Below are 17,292 nucleotides of genomic sequence, written 5' to 3'. Positions count from 1 at the left end.
CTACAGTAAACAAGTCAGTGCAACATACTGTATGCACAGCAGATATATTTACTTGGGACTGAACAAAATATTCTTACAAAAAACAGTAAACTGAAAATTTCCTGAAAAATATATTACAGTAAATAAAAGAGGCAAGAAAAATAATTAGGCATCATCTTGCCACACAGCTGGGTCTGGCCACAATGCCTCGTCAACATCACAAGCAATATCTTCCCTTGCCAGACATCGAGGGAAGAAGCGCCTTGAGTGCCTTATCCATCCCTGAATTGCACCCACATCAATCTCATCACATGCCTCTTCCATGGCCTGCACAAGAGGCATGCGCACAAAGGGCTGCCGGTCGTATACCTTCCACCGCCATGCCGAAAATAAATCTTCTATGGGGTTCAGAAATGGTTAGTATGGTGGGAGGTATTGCACGAGAAATGTTGGGTGGTCAGCAAACCATTTTTTACTGGGGCTGCACGATGAAAGCTCACGTTGTCCCATACTACAACATACCGGTTTCTTTGATGGTCTGCATCATTCATACACTCTGGTGGTATGAGAATGTTGTGAAGTCTGTCCAGAAATGTGAGAATATGGGCTGTGTTGTATGGTCCAAGGTTGGCATGACGGTGGAGGACACCATGCATACTGGAGATGGCAGCGCACATTGTGATGTTCCCACCACGTTGGCCAGGAACATCTATAATGGCTCTGTGGCCAATGACGTTTCTCCCCCTTCTTCTGGACTTTGCAAGGTTGAACCCAGCCTCATCTATAAAGATGAACTCCTGTGGAATTGCATGAGCATCCATTTCCAGTACTCCCTGAAAACAAAGAAAGAAAAAAAATTTGTCAATATGGTGTTATCCAGTACACTGGGAAACAATGTTGCATGTAGTGTACTGCAGTCAATATAGTACTTACATCCACATATGCTCGTCTGAACTCGGTTTCTTTGAGAGTTTCTCTCAAGTGTTTCATTCTGATTTGGTTTCGCTTGAAAATGCGATCCAATGTGCACAGACTGACTTGTTGAATGTTGTTGAATAAGGTGTTGTCTTGGATGATGTGGCTTTGAATTTCTCGTAATCTGATTTCATTATTTTCCAAAGCCAAGTTTACAATGGCCCCTTCCTCCACCATGGTGTCATCTCTCAGTCCTTTAGAAAAAGTAAAATAAAAATATATACAGTATAGGGCTTGGACAATGCAGCCTAAATATATTCCCCCACAGTAGAGTACATTGTACAGGAAACTTGTACAGTTCATGAAGTAAACAGGTGTCACCCAACTGATACACTATGACATGGGGTATACTACATGTGTACTACATGAAATTTTGGTTACATACCTGTTCTCCAGTCTAAAGGTCCGGATGACAGATGCGACAGCAAAACGGCTCAAGTTTGGCTGCACTCTCTGTCCAGCCTCACGCATTGTCAGCCCATGGTTGATGACATGATCTACTAAGGTTGCTCTGATTTCATTTGAAAGTGTTTGTCTTCTTTGACCATGAACTCCTCTACCTGCTCTACCTCTCACTCTTCCTCCCCCTCTTATACTCAACCTCCCTCTTCCTGTTCCTCTTTCTGCAATGTCTTCCATTGTTGTTGTAAAAAAATAAAGGCTGTCACCTGTGGTCTTTTCATAGTGCTCACATCCTGATTGAAGTGTTAACAATTAACCATTGAGGTGTTTAGCCAGGTGGCACATGTAATTGGCCAATTAGCTCATGGAGTGTCATTTTGAATGGCAGTGTTTTGAAATGGCAAACATGTGACTTTATGTCAGATTGTTGTGTCTTATGCAGAGAACTGTGTTCAGTGCATTTAAAAAGTGCCATTTCGAAATGCAAAATGTGTGTAAAGCAGAAAATGTGTTTAGACTTTTGGAGACTTGAGAAGAAGTTTTGCTCTATGTGTGTCAGTTTAAATAATTGTGCCATGCATGCCATTTTAGGTTCCCACACAAACATTGAATCTGTGTAAAGTCTGCCTCATTCTGGTAAGTATAGATGTTCCATATATTATATTCCCAATATAAACCAGGCGAACAAACCAAGTTAAGATTATTTAAGGTGGGCGAAAAAGATCGTAAGGATATCACAACCGAGGAAATTGTAAACGAATGTGATTGCAAACGTTTTGTGACTTGCTTGCTGTATGAATTTACATAATGCGGTCTAAACTCAGTTCTTTACTGTATCACTTCTCCCAGTTTATGGTTCATAAATGTAGTGACTATAGGTTTATAGTTTTTTACAATGGCTATGACAGTTTTTTCAATACATTTAACAAGTTTCCTAAACTTTTAACGCACCAACACACCTAAAACACGCAATTGGAAAAACGGTTAATTTCATGCTCAAAATCACACATTGTAAACTAAACCCCAAAACTAATTTTCAAAATACAATAATAAACTAACACAATACACTATGTCAACAAAACACTGCAAATATGTTTCAAAAGCAAATAATTATTCAAAACACTAACACATGTTCTCTTCCAACAGGAACATTTAGTCAATCATAACACAATGACAAAAAAACAAACAAAAAAAAAAAACACTATCATCAGCTGAAATGACAGAAACTGCATTATTTTATGTGTCAGGTCTGCCCTTACAATAGACAGTATATTGTATTGATCATAGATTGTGTTTTGCACTGTAGATTTTTTTGAAGCCTGTCTACATTTTTGTTTTCTTGGGTTTAGTAAATGCATGCATTTTGTTTCTTTTGCTGCAGAAATTCAATACAAAAAATGAATGACCATCTCAGAGTAGCTTTATAAAATGTACAGTTTATGTAAAAAAAAAAATACAGACACAGAATTGCTGCAGTAAAGACTTTATTTGCAAAAGGACATTACTGCAAGATATACAAACAGAAAAAGCACCGGAATTATAATAAAAAACAAAGTAATTCTGCCCGGTCTTCTGCATTTGGCCACACATTCTCATCCGCATCACACCGATTTCATCTCTGGTGAGGCATCGTGGGTAGAATCTTTTGGCATGCCTTATCCACCCCTGGCAGTGTTCAGCTGTGATGTCTTTGCATGCAGCATCCATTGCATCCAGGAGGGACATTTGGTCAAGTGGATGATGGTCAAAAACCCATCTCCAGACTGAGGGACAAAATACAGTTACATATTAGAGACCGGAGGCATACAGTCACTCTAATAGAGTAAATGGTAAAATTATTTACACTTTGCTGTAGGAGAAGCAATATTCTACCTGTTGGTTTCTCTGAAAATACGGACAATGGATGCCACTGTGTCCCAGCTGAGATTTGGCTGTACTCGTTCACCAGCCTCTCTGTATGATAGCCCGTGGATTATGACATGGTCAATGATAGTAGCTCTTATTTGATCAGTTACCCTACTGTAGCTCTGGTCCTTCTTTGAGCACCACCACGCATTCTAACTCCTCTCTTGTCCTTGTCCTTGCCCCACTCCTCTCCCTTGTCCTGGTACCCCACTCCTCTCCCTCGTGCAGGCATTTTCTTTCTTTCTTTCTTTCTTTCTTTCTTTCTTTCTTTCTTTCTTTCTTTTTTCTCTCTCTCTCTCTCTCTCTCTCTCTCTCTCTCTCTTTCTCTCTCTCTTTGTGATGCTCTATATTGTTCCTTTTCCAAACAAGATCAGCCCAAAGAGTCCTCTTTTAGAACATATGATCATGCGATTGAAAAAACCTGAACACCTGAGTGTGGTTCCTAGATGGGAATCAGCTGTGATTGTTCACTTTGACTTTAGCCTATATAAGTTCTGTTTAGAACATGATGTTATCTGTTCTGACATACTTTGTGAAGGCATTTGAAAATTTGACTGTAAAATTGCATTGTTTTTGTCTTGGTTGAGCTTGTGTGTAAAAGAAGTTCAAGCATTTAAAATTGTGTTAACTGTATGCATTTTGTATCAAAGCAACAAGAAATGTGTTAATTGTATAGCCTACAAAGACGGATGTTGTGCTAACCGTGTTAAGAGTTTAGGAAACTTGTTAAATGTATTGAAAAAACTGCCATAGCCATCATAAAAAACTGTAATCTGTTAGAATTATTATTTTTATTTTATAGTCTGTGGTGGCCTGTATTGTTGTGTATGTGACTGTTAGAGACTGGCAAAATCTGAGCTAGAAAATAGTATTCCTTTTCCATGCTTCATAAATGCAGCTTTTTAATTTTTTAATTGTTTTGTTTTTTTTCTTGATTGGTCTTAGATATCTTCATTGGGCCATGCACAATAGATAGTTATTTTCCTTATAACCACATCGAAATCTATAATCTATAAAAAATATTATTTAGATATGGGGGATGTGGTAGCCTAAGGTGGTTAAGGTGTTGGATTACTGACCAGAAGGTTGTGAGTTCGAACCCCAGGTCCACCAAGCTGCCACTGCTGGGCCCCTGAACAAGGCCCTTAACCCTCAGTTGTCTACATTGAAATAAATTGTAAGTCACTTTGGATAAGTTTGCTAAATGACATAAATGCAATCTAGATAAACTGTTTCTGGCTAGTTGGATTAGACCTGTGCTTTTTATTCCTCAGCAGGAAGGTGTGTGTTTGTGTCTGTGTTATAATTTCTTCCATTTCAATAAGATATTTTAAACATATTTACGTAGGAATTACAAGCTTTAACAGCACGGATTTCCCCCTGACGTAGCACATTTTACTAAATGACACGTTATGGTTAAATCCCAAATAGCTCTCTGTTTATGTCTATTGTGCACAGCTAAGCGTGTACAATCCCTTTTATGTTCCCTAAGTAGTGCACTTGTATAGAACGTAAAGCTCTATTTGAGACGTAGCCAATGGCTTACGTTTACAGCTCCGGGAAACGCCCACAAAATAGAATGTTTTTGTAATTTGTTGTTTAGCAGAGGGAGGAAGTTACCGGTACCAAGACTTGTGTTCTTGTTTTGACCGACAAACTTTAATAATATAAACATTTTCGTGACTTAAAACCGTATAAACCGATATTTCACCGCTGTCTGGAAAGCCCCTTTAGCGTATTTTGTGCTAATGGGTAAGCTAGCAAACATGAAGCAGTAGCTATTAGCAGTTGTAGCACTAGCTGCTCAGCTAGTGACACTTCAGTATGGATTGTAGTGCGCTGGAAGTTGACGCTGTGAAATTTGCAAAGTCAGCGGTGTTACACGACCAGAAAGGGAAATACAATGAAGCTATCTTCTTTTACAAGGTAAGCTACATACTTTCGTTTTAATGCCAAAATGCCAAGAAGGTCAACAATCGAGCTAATTCAGTTAAGCGTATTGATGTGAACAAAAACACACTGCCTCATGGGACTTTCTACTTTTAAGCTTATATATAAGGTGAAATAAAACGAACATCTTACAGTACAGATATAAAACATGACACATTTACACAGAAATAAGATGTCTAAGTAAAGTGTTACAGCACCAGAGCAGTACAAGGTGTGGAGTGGATTGTTTAACTCACCAGCAAGCTAATATATATATTTTTTAATAGGTGTTAAATTTGGTGATTTGTTTGTTAAAGTAATTGTACTAATTGCATTGCATTCATACTCGATCAAACCATACAGTGAGCCCCTGTGCTATACGGATGGGGTCCAGATCATCATAGAACATGGCATCAGAATATAAAAGCTTCCTAATCAGTCAGGATAACTTTGTTAGGATTTGACTCTTTTCTCCAAGGGAAGTGGACTTAAAACCATAAAACCATCTGAGCCACCCTTTGTTTTCACACCTGTCTTTATATTCTTCTCAGATGTTCTCAAAAGTTGTAGCCATAATTCAGGAGTATCAAACCTTAGTCCTGATGTGTTACAGACAAACCTTCATAGATTAAAAATTTTCTCTCTTTAAGCACACAAGCTTTAAGGTTTAAAACACTAATGCCTTGGTAAATGAGCTTGGTGAGGTGTATTAAATAAAAAGGGTAAGCTGTACAGTCCTGTTCTGATCATTAATTTTAATCTCCGTACCAAAAACAACACTGTACCTGGCATGCAGAATTACATGATTTACTATTTCATTTGTCATAATGACTAAATATCTTTATTTTTCTTTATTAGGAGGCAGCCCAAGCTCTTATATATGCTGACATGGCAGGGTCTAAACTGGAAAACATTCAGGGAAAGGCGAACGAGTACCTGGACCGAGTACAGACTCTACTCAATGCTGGCAAGTTCTCTGAAATATTAAGATTTATTAAGGCTGTTTGAAAGACTTGCGCGTATCTGCCAATGCTGTAGCTAATCCATTCCCTAAGAAGAAGAAAAAGTCTTATACTTTATTTATACCCCATTAAGGATTACCCACACCAGATTGAGCATGGGTGTGACCGAGAGTGCATGTCATCATGGAACTATGTCATCATGGGCATAATAAAGTGTAGGAGTGTACTCGCATCCTGTTATTACAAAAAAACATTCACCTCCTGCCTATTTTGTTTAGTCAATAAAAACATTAGACAGTGTTATTAACAAATTGCCAGCAAACCATATGGGAGACAATTTCTTCTTCTTCTAAAAAATTAAAAAACCCTGATTGTTTTTTTTTTTAAATAGCATTTTTATGTGTCAAAATTATTTATATAAAATATAAACCAAATTGTCACTCTTTATAGATTTTGTATTTTATAGTCTCTTCTTGCCTAATTGCTAGTTCTTAATAATATCTTTAAGCACAAATGTGACCATTACTAAAGTTTCATAAATAATTGGTGTTCAAATAATACAGCATGGAAGTGTAAATTTATGATAATTTATTATAATTATGTCAGATTTGTCTGAATCTTCTAATAAAGAAATACGTAATTCACTCTGTTTATCTGTGTAATGTACACACAAATTTTGTTATTAATTTGCTATTAATTATTGCTTTTGTTATAATTAAGTGTTTTTTTCTCCAGGTTCACAGGATTTAAGAACTTCATATTTATCCATATCACCTCAGAATATTGTGAATTATTAGCATTTAACTTTATTATTATTGTTACTGGTAGAAAATAAAATCCCAACCAAACATTGCATGTTTTTAGCACTTTTTTTTAAATCTTGGTGTTCAGTGCCTTGTCTGTAATTTTATGAATTATTCAAACGTTTTGTTCATGTCTTTCTCACCAGTTCAATCTCAGAAAAGTGACCCATTAAAGACCAAGCATCAGCTGGATCTGGAGCGTTCATACTTTCTTGTAACCCAGGCTTTTGAGGAGGATGAGAAGGGAAACAGTGATGAAGCCATTGAGCTCTACACTCAGGCTGTGGAACTGTGCATACAAACAGTAAGTTCTGTACTGCAGACCGTCTATATATTTCTAATAACATTTTATTTTAAACGCATTTGGCAGAAAACTTTGCCAGAGTGACTTTGTAGTGTCGAAGGAAAAACATATCTTTATGGTAGCAAAGATAAATAGTTTATTAATAATATTAGAATGCAGAAATAAAAAATATTTAAAACAAAGAGACATTGAGAATGTAAATTCAGACTTGTTTATTGAAGGTAGGTTTTCAGTGTTGTGCTTTTGTTATTTCTTCTTCATATTGCTTGTGGTACAAAACAGGGTATAATAACTAACTTTTGATTCTATATGGTTAGCTTTTAGTGTTTAAAGTTTGAGGGAATGTGGCTAAAGAGCAACTGTAATGTAAGTTTGTTTGAAAATAAATAAATAATAACAATTCTGAATCACTTTCAGTAGTTTGATCATGCTCAAGGGAAAGTCTGCTAGAAGAGAGAGTCCAACTATTTTTTGACTGCATGCATTAAGTGAAGGACCCCCCCCCCCATAGAATAGTGACCGTGTTATTATTATTTTATTCTGTTATTTTTGAGAAAAGAGGCAGCTCATTTTTAACTTTATTGGTATTAGAGACTATGAGACTATCCTGTACGCTACTATGGACTTACAAACATTGCATTATGAAACTGGGTTGATTTCACATTGTCTGCATTTGTCTTGTATATAAACATAAAAAAAAAACTCATATTAGATGTAATGCAAATGTATTTGCAGTCATTTTAGAGAGTGAGTCGAATTCTATGTTAAAATGGTAGAAAAAAGAATGCTTAAAATAGGTTATTTGACACTCCTGACATGGATAGCTTTAAATTACAATCTGTTAACTGTAATTTTTGTTCTATTTGTTCATAATGCCAGTTTGAAATGAATGAAGTTTGTTTGTGTGTCATTTCATCAGCTGGAAATTATTTAGATTGTTTATTGAACTGCGGCAAAAAAAATTAGAACAGACAAACAGGTCGGTTGAAAATAATATAAGAAGACCAAATGTTGTAATAGAATAGCGAGTGTTTCAGAGATTACTTGTGCCTTCAGGATTTCATAGTTTATTAACTTGTGCGAAAAGCACTCTCGGTACTCTTTCTCCACTTGGGCTGAGCTCCTGTTGAATATAAATTTGTCAGTGAATGTTGAGTCATATATTGGCCCTGTCACAAACTAAACTGCTTACATAGATAACTCTTCTCTTATCTTTCATTCCTACAGTCCAATGAGACTACAGATCAAGTACTGCAGGTCAAACTGAAGCAGCTAGCTCGCCAGGCACTGGACAGGTAAACTGCAAAGATGGAGTGACTTCTACTTCAGAAGCATGACACATCCTATGTTAAAGAATACTAACAATTTCACACAGTTCTATATTTCTGTAAGTGTTTTCTATTCCATTTCATCACAAACTTAAATTCTTAAAAAATCTTTTTACTGTGTAATTTAGGGCAGAGGGACTAAAAAATGCCCTTCCAAAACCCCAGGACAAGCCCACATCATCTAATGTTAAAGCTTCCGCTCCTGTGCGACAGTTCCTACCCCTGGGTCCAGATTTCTCCCTCAATGACAAGCCACAGGCAGTGCGAACAGTGCAGTCTAGTGAACCACAGGGCCAGCGCTACACACAGGAGGAGATACAAGTACTCAGGTAACATCTGGAGATATAGTTACTCTAGATCAGATTAAATCATCTTTTTTTTCCCCAGCTGAATTTTCCTGTAAAATTTCCTGTTTTGTCTATTGAAGGAAAACTTCCAAGATAAATGGAATTGAATATGTTCCTTTCATGAATGTTGACCTAAGGGAACGCTTTGCTTTTCCTGTTCCATTTTCGTGAGTACTTTTGATGTATCCATCCAGATGTGCTATATTTTGCTGAACCCAACTTTATAAATGTCTTATTTTACTTGTGAAAATGTTCTTTGCCAAGCTTTTGTAAAAACCTTATTTTACAATAATGTGCAGGGATAAATGTGGAAAGCTAGCCCTATCCCCGAAACAGAAGGCCATCTTCTCTCGCTGGGTTCGACCTGATGACATTTGTAACAATCCCACCATGATTTTCACTGTGTCGAGCTTCAGCATTAAACAGGTGTTGTGGTGTCTTGATCTCCAAAACCGTAACCTTTTTGTGGAATGTAAACAGGATGAAAGCAGCTACAAATCTTTGTAGATTTTAACGTTTGTTGTTTCTACAGACTGTGGTTTCAGACTGTTCTTTTGTTGCCTCATTGGCCATCAGTGCAGCATATGAGAGGCGGTTCAACAAGAAGTTAATCACAAGGTAATTACCCATACAATTAAGTATGTTTTCTTTTCCAATGATACTAACTTAGCTGCTGTGATTGCTGTGTGTTACATATGTACTGGAGCCCACAGTTACAAATATTCCCTTTTGTTTTTGTCATTATATTAAATAACTTGAAATACATTGATGAATTGATGTCTGTGTCTTTGTGATCTACAGCATAATTTATCCACAAAATAGAAAGGGTGAGCCAGAGTATAACCCATGTGGGAAATACATGGTGAAACTGCATATCAATGGAGTGCCTAGAAAGGTACAAACATGTTGTTGTCTTTAGTAAAGAAAAAATCATGACATGGCTACTGGAAAATAATTCATGATTGGGGATAAAGTGTGGTCTGGCACAAAGTTTATATTATTTGAAAATCTGTCAAACAAGTACCTGTGAACTAGCTGCTATTATACTGTAGAAACAATAATGTATTAGAATGAGGCTCATTAATATAAACCTCTGATTTGCCATGTGTTAAACTGCTGTTGAAGAAAACGTATCAACATTTTTAGAGCTATTAGAGAATTCAACAGGCCTGTGATTTAAATAAAAGAACAATGTCTAATAATCAGTTACTTTCTATTCACAAAGTTCTCTGATTTTTCCTGTTAAGGTGATCATTGATGATTTCCTCCCAGTGGACCGCAATGGTGAGCTACTCTGCTCCTACTCAAGTAACCGAAATGAGCTGTGGGTTTCCCTCATAGAGAAAGCCTACATGAAGGTTATGGGTGGATATGATTTCCCTGGCTCTAACTCTGTAAGTATCGACTACAAACTACATATTCATTTCAAGTATGTGAATTTTTGCTAGAAATGCACTTAGTAAAAGAAGGCATTGATTAAAATACTTGACTTTTAAATGCATGACAGATTACATCTGCACTGTGTGGCCAGGAATAACATTGCACACAGATTAAGAAAGATTTTAAATTAAGACTAGAGGGATCACAATACACATGTTTTCTCTATTAAAGTTTGTGACTTTATATATATATTTTTTATTTCCCTTGTAGAATATTGACCTGCACGCACTGACTGGCTGGATACCAGAACGCATTGCTATGCACTCGGACAATCAGTCCTTTAGCAAGGATGAAACCTCTCGCATGCTTTACCAAAGGTGAACACACATATATGCAAACATACACACACTTGGCACAAGGCTCTGTTAGTTTAGCAGGCAGAACATTTTGGCAGTGTTTTTGACAACCAATGACCAAGTAGATGTCCATTAACAGGTTTCACAAAGGAGATGTCCTAATCACTGTAGCAACAGGTGTGATGACTGAGGAAGAAGGGGAGAAGTGGGGCTTAGTGCCTACACATGCCTATGCTGTGTTGGACATCAGGGAATACAAGGTCAGTTGCATGGCCTCCTACCATATAATCATTACTATTATTGACTTTTACTGCTAATGTATGTGATGACGTACATGAAAGCTATACACCACAATCCAACAGCTTTAGTGTATCTGTCATAGATTCTACAAATCTCTGGAACTGTGCTATGTCTCATAAAATTTTTGCATGCATTTTTTCACAATGGACAATGGCAAAAATAGACAAAAAAACGTAGTACAAATATATTCTTTTGCTGACTATTTAAAAATCCAGACTTATGCATGGTCTTAAGTTACGTTAAATTTCCCATATATACTTGTCCAGATTTGTCCAGAAGATTTTCCTTTCTGCACTTATATCTTTGGTTCTGTTTGTCATCGGCTTCAGGGGAAGAGTTTCCTGCAGCTGAAAAACCCTTGGAGCCATCTCCGGTGGAAGGGCCGCTACAGCGAGTGGGACGAGAAGAACTGGACGCCAGATCTATTAAAATTCCTCAAGTTTGACCCCAAATCTGCACAAAAATTTGATAATGGTGAGGAAATACCATGTAGATCTAAGCACTGAGTGAAAATTGAAGACCTTCAAAACTGATGTGGTAACTTGTTGGATGTATTGAAGGTGTGTTCTGGATCATTTGGGAAGACTTGTGTAAATACTACGATGTCATTTATCTGAGCTGGAATCCTGCACTGTTCAGAGAGTCCACCTGCATACACAGGTCAGACGTTTTCCAGTCATCTACTGTGTCAAAAGGTCATTACTTCACTGTGCAAGTCGTGGCCTAATGGTTAGAGAGTCTGACTTGTCATAAATGGCTGCCCACTGCTCCGGGTGTGTTCACGGTGTGTGTGTGTGTTCACTGCTGTGTGTGTGCACTTTGGGTGGGTCAAATGCAGAGAACGAATTCTGAGTATTATGGAATAAAAACACTGTCAATAATAATCGTACGTAATTCAAAGCATTGTGTGTAAATTTGAATTTAGTTGTGCGTAATTTAAAACTATTGTACGTAATTCTGTTTTTTGTGGAGTTGGATCCCAAAGTCTACAGCCACGACAGTTTACATAGTGATAGTCACATAGTCACTCGTTACCAACAGACCATTATTTTAAAGTGTTAGCACAAAATTCTCTCTGTTATTAGTGATAACTAACCCGCCATTTCGGCACCAGTGGTTTCTATGAGTGGTTTAGAAGAGGGCGGGGCACATGCGCACTTAGTGGAATCGATTCATCTTCCCTCGGATAGTAATGCCTGTGAACGTGATGATGTATTTTTGACAGTTGTTTCGCAGACCGTTTTCGTGTGTAAAAAAAGAAGTGTTGTGAAAACAAGCGTTGTGTGTGTAAACTGTCATAGTCGTACATTTTGGAGTTGTATTTGAACAAACACACAAAATCTCATATCTGTAAACTGTCGTGGCCGTAGATTTTGGGATCCAACTCCACAAAAAACATAATTACGTACAATAGTTTTAAATTACGCACAACTAAATGAAAATTTACACACAATGCTTTGAATTACGTACGATTATTATTGACAGTGTTTTTATTCCATAAGTATGGGTCATAGAGAGCAGAAGGAAGGTTTCACAGTGTGATAATTTCATGTGGTTAAAACAATGTGCTATAATAAAAATTGAGGCTTCAACACATTACTTGTAAAACTTCCAAAAAACAAAACACTGTCTTTTTGCCAAGTCTTGCTTGGAGTTGTGAAGTGCAGCTATTGAAAGAGTCATTCTTGTGACATTTGGTCTTCTGGATTGTATATAGTGGTGACATACTTGTGTTACACTCTTCTTGTTACTGCAAAAGTACTTAAATAAAAGTCTTTTTTTTAATCTGGGACTGCATGGTACCTACAGAAAAATTATTCAGGAGTTATTGTGAGGTTACAGCATATGGAAGAATTTCCAATAATGAACTTAAATGTACCCATAGCAATAACTGTATAATGTTAGCATGCAAAGGACTGAATGTCAAAGGATACACTTCCTTTAAGCTCTGAAGCTACGGCAGGACTTCTCAGTTGTGTACCAACATGACTGACATATAGCCTCATTCTAATACTTATGAACATAATACAGTGCAGTGATCTGGGGGTCACAGTTTTTTGTAATAACTGCTCATGCACAGTGATGTGACTTTTGCAGTAGCTGGGATGGAAAGCAAGGTCCAGTGAAAGATGTATATAGTTTGGCCAATAACCCTCAATACAAGTTGGAGGTTCAATGTCCACAAGGTGGAGCTGCAGTGTGGGTGCTTCTAACAAGACACATCACAGACAAGGTATAGTTAGTCACAGAGCATTGTCATTTTCATTTGCAGTGTATTCGGTGATTTTAACTGTTTATTCTTCATCTATTTTTTAAGGATGACTTTGCTCAGAACCGGGAGTTCATCACTTTAGTGGTTTACAAGAACGACGGCAAGAAGGTTTATTATCCAAGTACGTATCTTGAATGACATTTTAGAATCAAATTTATTATTATCAATTGCATCTAGTAGAGTGTAGCCAGTCAGCCAAAATAACAGCTCAGCCAGTCAAGTTGTAGAGCTAGAATGATCTGTTTTACAACCATTAGTGATGTTTGTGAGAAAGTGGATATCCTGATAGATTGTCATGCATGCATCGCTTTTTAAAACACTTTATCTTTTCTGTTTGTTTCTTTTAGGTGACCCTCCACCTTATATTGATGGCATCAGGATCAACAGCCCACATTACCTGACCAAGATTAAACTGACCAGTCCAGGCACTCACACATTTACACTGGTTGTGTCTCAATATGAGAAACAAAATACCATCGACTACACATTAAGGGTAATTTCCCGTTTTTTTCTCCTTCATGGAGATTTATTTTACATTGATTGAAAATGGTTTGGGGGCACGGTGGCTTAGTGGTTAGGAAATTTGCCTCACACCTCCAGGGTTGGGGGTTCGATTCCCACCTCTGCCTTGTGTGTGTGGAGTTTGCATGTTCTCCCCGTGCCTCAGGGGTTTCCTCCAGATACTCCGGTTCCCTCCCCCGGTCCAAAGACATGCAGGGTAGGTTGATTGGCATCTCTGGAAAATTGTCCGTAGTGTGTGAGTGAATGAGCGTGTGTGTGTGCCCTGCGATGGGTTGGCACTCCGTCCAGGGTGTATCCTGCCTTGATGCCCGATTACGCCTGAGATTGGCACAGGCTCCTCGTGACCCGAGAAGTTCGGATAATCAATGGAAAATGAATGAATGAAGGAAAAATGGTATTCGTATTTGCAACATGATGGCCTGAACCTTATTTTTTTGTAGCCCTTTTTTATTTTATTATGAAATACTGTATTTTCTAATATGTTGATATAGCTGTGTGTTCCTAGCTTATTATGTGATACTCTTTATCAAAACTCCTGAGGGACCCTTAAAGTTCTGCCATGCCATTTTCTACACAATGCAAATTGTATAGTATATTAAAATACATTCTTTAGAATCATTTAGGTCATTTTGGTCTAATATTCATTTACCCCATTCCCCACCAGGTCTACTCACTGTGCAAGTTTAATTTCTCCAAAATCATATCACCCTTCTCCCTCACCAAAAGGGTAAGTTTGTATCATAAGTCATGTGGTTGTATACTATTGCTGGTTTTAATGAAATTTTGTCATGCTAAAAGTTAAATGGCCAGTGGAAAGGGATCAGTGCAGGAGGCTGTAGCAACTATAAGGACACCTACAAGCATAACCCAATCTACCAATTCAACCTGGACAAATCCGGTCCTCTGCTCATTGAGCTCCGAGGCTCCAGGTGAGATTATATTGTATCTCATTACCTCCACTCTGGAGGACACATTTCTCCAACTTTCTATTGACAAAATCAATTTTTTGTTATATTTAAGTTATAAATATTTTATTTATAATTATATTATATAAATAATATATTTGTTTGCATGAGATTTACAGACAAGTGACACAAAATAAAACGGTTGTACGTCACCAGAACAGCCTGAGTGCATGGCATAAATTCTGCAAGTCTCTGGAAGTCTACACAATTCTTAAGATATTAAGAATCAGATATTGAGGTGTACATTTCTGTTGAGAGTTACTCACTGCAAACATATATATATATATCTCCATAACATATAATTTACAACATAAATAATACTCATTAAACCATTCAGTGAGTCTTTGTGCTTTGCAGCTGTGTATGTGTTCAAGTGTTGCAAAGTGCTTTAAATGTTGGGCTTTCTTCAACAGGCAGTACAGTGTGGGATTTGAAGTTTTGCCCGTGTCGACTGTAGGAGATGCAGGGGCTTCAGGCATCCAGAAAAAGGGCAGTGGAGATTACAGGTAATGCACCTCTGTTCTTACACAGTGCACATGTAGAAGGCTGATTCAGCACTAACATTTCCCTGTGATAAAAGTAGCATAGAAAGAGTAGCATATCAAGAATGGGGGGAAAAATACTGAAAGAAAGATATTAATGCCGATTGTGACCGAAACTGTCAACGTCTCTTAATGCACTGCTTTCAAACTGTATTTTTTCACAGGTTGGGGGAAATAGCTGAAACATTTTTAATGAATTAGAAATTTTTAGAATACAATAAAATATACTATAGAGTAATGTTACATAGTCTTATGCACTGTTATGTCACCAGTCAGTACAGAAACATGGGAAAGTAACATGTACACACATATATGGACCGTTTTAATTAAAGATAAGAGCAGACCGAAAAACATTTGCTGCAGTCATGCAGAAATCCTTTATAACAGGTACTAGAAAAAAGCACATTGACACTTGTGTGTGGTTTTTGAGAAACGTGTATCATGTTTTACTTTTTTTTTTATTCTGTTGGTGGATATGATATTAGGCAGTTAATTTGGAAAGTATGGCAAGATGAATGAGTGATCTCTGAAATTACCTCTGAAGGTTTACATCATGCATTTTGTACCCTGCTGCTGGTTGTATAGCACACTGCTGTTTAAATCATGAGTAGTGTATAATAGAAATGAACAAAATGTATATAATAAGAACAAGAGCCAAAGTACCATTATGCAACCCATTCACACTGTCTGCTCTCTTCAGGTGCGGTTTCTGCTATATGGAGCTGGACCATGTCCCTGCAGGCATCTACAATGTCATCCCTACCACATTCCTGCCCAGCCAAGAAGGACCCTTCTTCCTAGATTTTTTCAGTGCAACTCCTCTTCGAGTTTCCCAGCTCCAGTGATGACTCAGTAGGCAAGATCATAAGCTGTTATAGCACAGAAGATTGAAGAACAAAGCCTTCCCTCAGATCAGTTTCCCACTGGTATGGACATGCCTTCTGTTTTCGTCAGTTTCAGCTTTTGCCACAGTGTACAGTTGAAACAGATCCTCACAGACTGTTTACTTGGAACTCTCTACTAGACCTGGCTCTCACTGTCATTTTACGATGCTTGGAATGAGCTGTTAATCAGTAAGAAACACATGCTACAAAATCATGCACTTAATTGTGATGCCAATGTGGGTGTATGCATATTTAATATATTTCACTCAGGAGATTGCAATAAACTTTTCAGATCGACAGTGAAGTATGTTAAAGCTGTAGTCTTGTTAAATTAAGTGTGGTGGATGTAAATGTGTGAATGTGAGCATCATAGAACTGTCGACATACATTAAATCATGCAAGCTTGATTTCTTTTTGGTACTTTACAAATTACATCTTAGTTTTGGAAAGGAAGAAGTTTTTTACCTATATGTGGTGCTGTTTTTATTTTCTACACTGAAGCCAAATGAAAATGTATAGTTATCTACATTCTCTATTACTGTAAGTGTTGGGTGCTCTTAATGTAAATGAACGTGGATATTTATAGAGTAATGATTACCTTACTTTTTTTTTTTTTTAACATATTTGTATGATTGATGTGTTGCACGTAAATATGTTTTAAAGCCATGCTCCAGTCAGCAGCTGCCCGATGCATATTCAATGCAGAATCAACAGGAACAGCAGATGAAAATTTTGTTGCAGTTTGAATCATAAGGTTTAGATCACAACAGTAGTACAACAGAGCTGCTTTTTCCTTAATGCCCATATGCAATCAATAAAATAAATTATTTACTTATTATAAACAAGTCTCCCTCCTGAAAAGCAGAAAACCAGGGACAATTTAGTCAAATGGTAAAAATGTGTTAGTGTCAGAAATACTTAGCCTTGAGCATTAGGAATAACTGAACTGATTACATAATTCATCCTCTACAGTATATATTTTTGCTCAGTCTGAAAAAAGCAACATTCAGCCATTTTCCAATATCTTCCTAACTCTGTTCAGCTTTACAAAAATGTAGATTTAGATTCAAAAATGTGTATGCCATAGTCAACAGTAACAAGGAAAACCTCAGTGACATGAAAAATCCTTGAGTGAAA

General features: G+C 37.2%; 2 protein-coding genes across 3 annotated transcripts; one reads left to right on the top strand and one right to left on the bottom strand.

Annotated features, from left to right (window-relative positions):
* Positions 1–361: 361 nt before the first annotated feature.
* On the bottom strand, positions 362–1,598 carry LOC113644372. The gene is made up of 3 exons (XM_027149156.2): positions 1,340–1,598; positions 913–1,148; positions 362–812 (listed from the first exon to the last, which is right to left on the bottom strand). Exons 2-3 carry the CDS (start codon positions 1,129–1,131, stop codon positions 387–389), a joined length of 645 nt encoding a protein of 214 aa, XP_027004957.1. The 5' UTR covers positions 1,132–1,148; positions 1,340–1,598; the 3' UTR covers positions 362–386.
* Positions 1,599–1,754: 156 nt separating this feature from the next.
* capn7 (calpain 7) lies at positions 1,755–16,562 on the top strand. 2 transcript variants are annotated; one of them, XM_047811089.1, is made up of 22 exons: positions 1,755–1,846; positions 1,948–1,992; positions 6,049–6,157; positions 7,102–7,259; positions 8,487–8,554; positions 8,716–8,916; positions 9,015–9,101; positions 9,234–9,360; positions 9,467–9,552; positions 9,736–9,829; positions 10,182–10,328; positions 10,585–10,691; positions 10,810–10,930; positions 11,300–11,444; positions 11,531–11,630; positions 13,068–13,203; positions 13,288–13,363; positions 13,590–13,735; positions 14,429–14,491; positions 14,563–14,693; positions 15,143–15,235; positions 15,972–16,562. In XM_047811089.1, exons 1-22 carry the CDS (start codon positions 1,793–1,795, stop codon positions 16,114–16,116), a joined length of 2,439 nt encoding a protein of 812 aa, XP_047667045.1. In that variant the 5' UTR covers positions 1,755–1,792; the 3' UTR covers positions 16,117–16,562. The 2 variants fall into 2 exon arrangements, with proteins under 2 accessions (XP_047667045.1, XP_027004955.1); XM_027149154.2 differs by lacking the exons at positions 1,755–1,846; positions 1,948–1,992 and adding an exon at positions 4,807–5,187.
* Positions 16,563–17,292: the final 730 nt, after the last annotated feature.

Source organism: Tachysurus fulvidraco, chromosome 3 (assembly GCF_022655615.1).
Source record: "Tachysurus fulvidraco isolate hzauxx_2018 chromosome 3, HZAU_PFXX_2.0, whole genome shotgun sequence".
Lineage (NCBI taxonomy): Eukaryota > Metazoa > Chordata > Actinopteri > Siluriformes > Bagridae > Tachysurus > Tachysurus fulvidraco.
Note: the sequence above shows the minus strand (reverse complement) of the source record. Positions and strands in the feature narration are given on the sequence as shown.

Coding starts and splice junctions, on each gene's coding strand:
- LOC113644372 (XM_027149156.2), bottom strand. CDS start 1,131: ATGGTGGAGGAAGGGGCCATTGTAAACTTGGCTTTGGAAAATAATGAA. Junction 813..912: donor TCAGACGAGCATATGTGGAT/GTAAGTACTATA, acceptor CTTTGTTTTCAG/GGAGTACTGGAAATGGATGC.
- capn7 (XM_027149154.2), top strand. CDS start 5,086: ATGGATTGTAGTGCGCTGGAAGTTGACGCTGTGAAATTTGCAAAGTCA. Junction 8,917..9,014: donor GAGGAGATACAAGTACTCAG/GTAACATCTGGA, acceptor TGTCTATTGAAG/GAAAACTTCCAAGATAAATG. Junction 10,692..10,809: donor TCTCGCATGCTTTACCAAAG/GTGAACACACAT, acceptor GTCCATTAACAG/GTTTCACAAAGGAGATGTCC.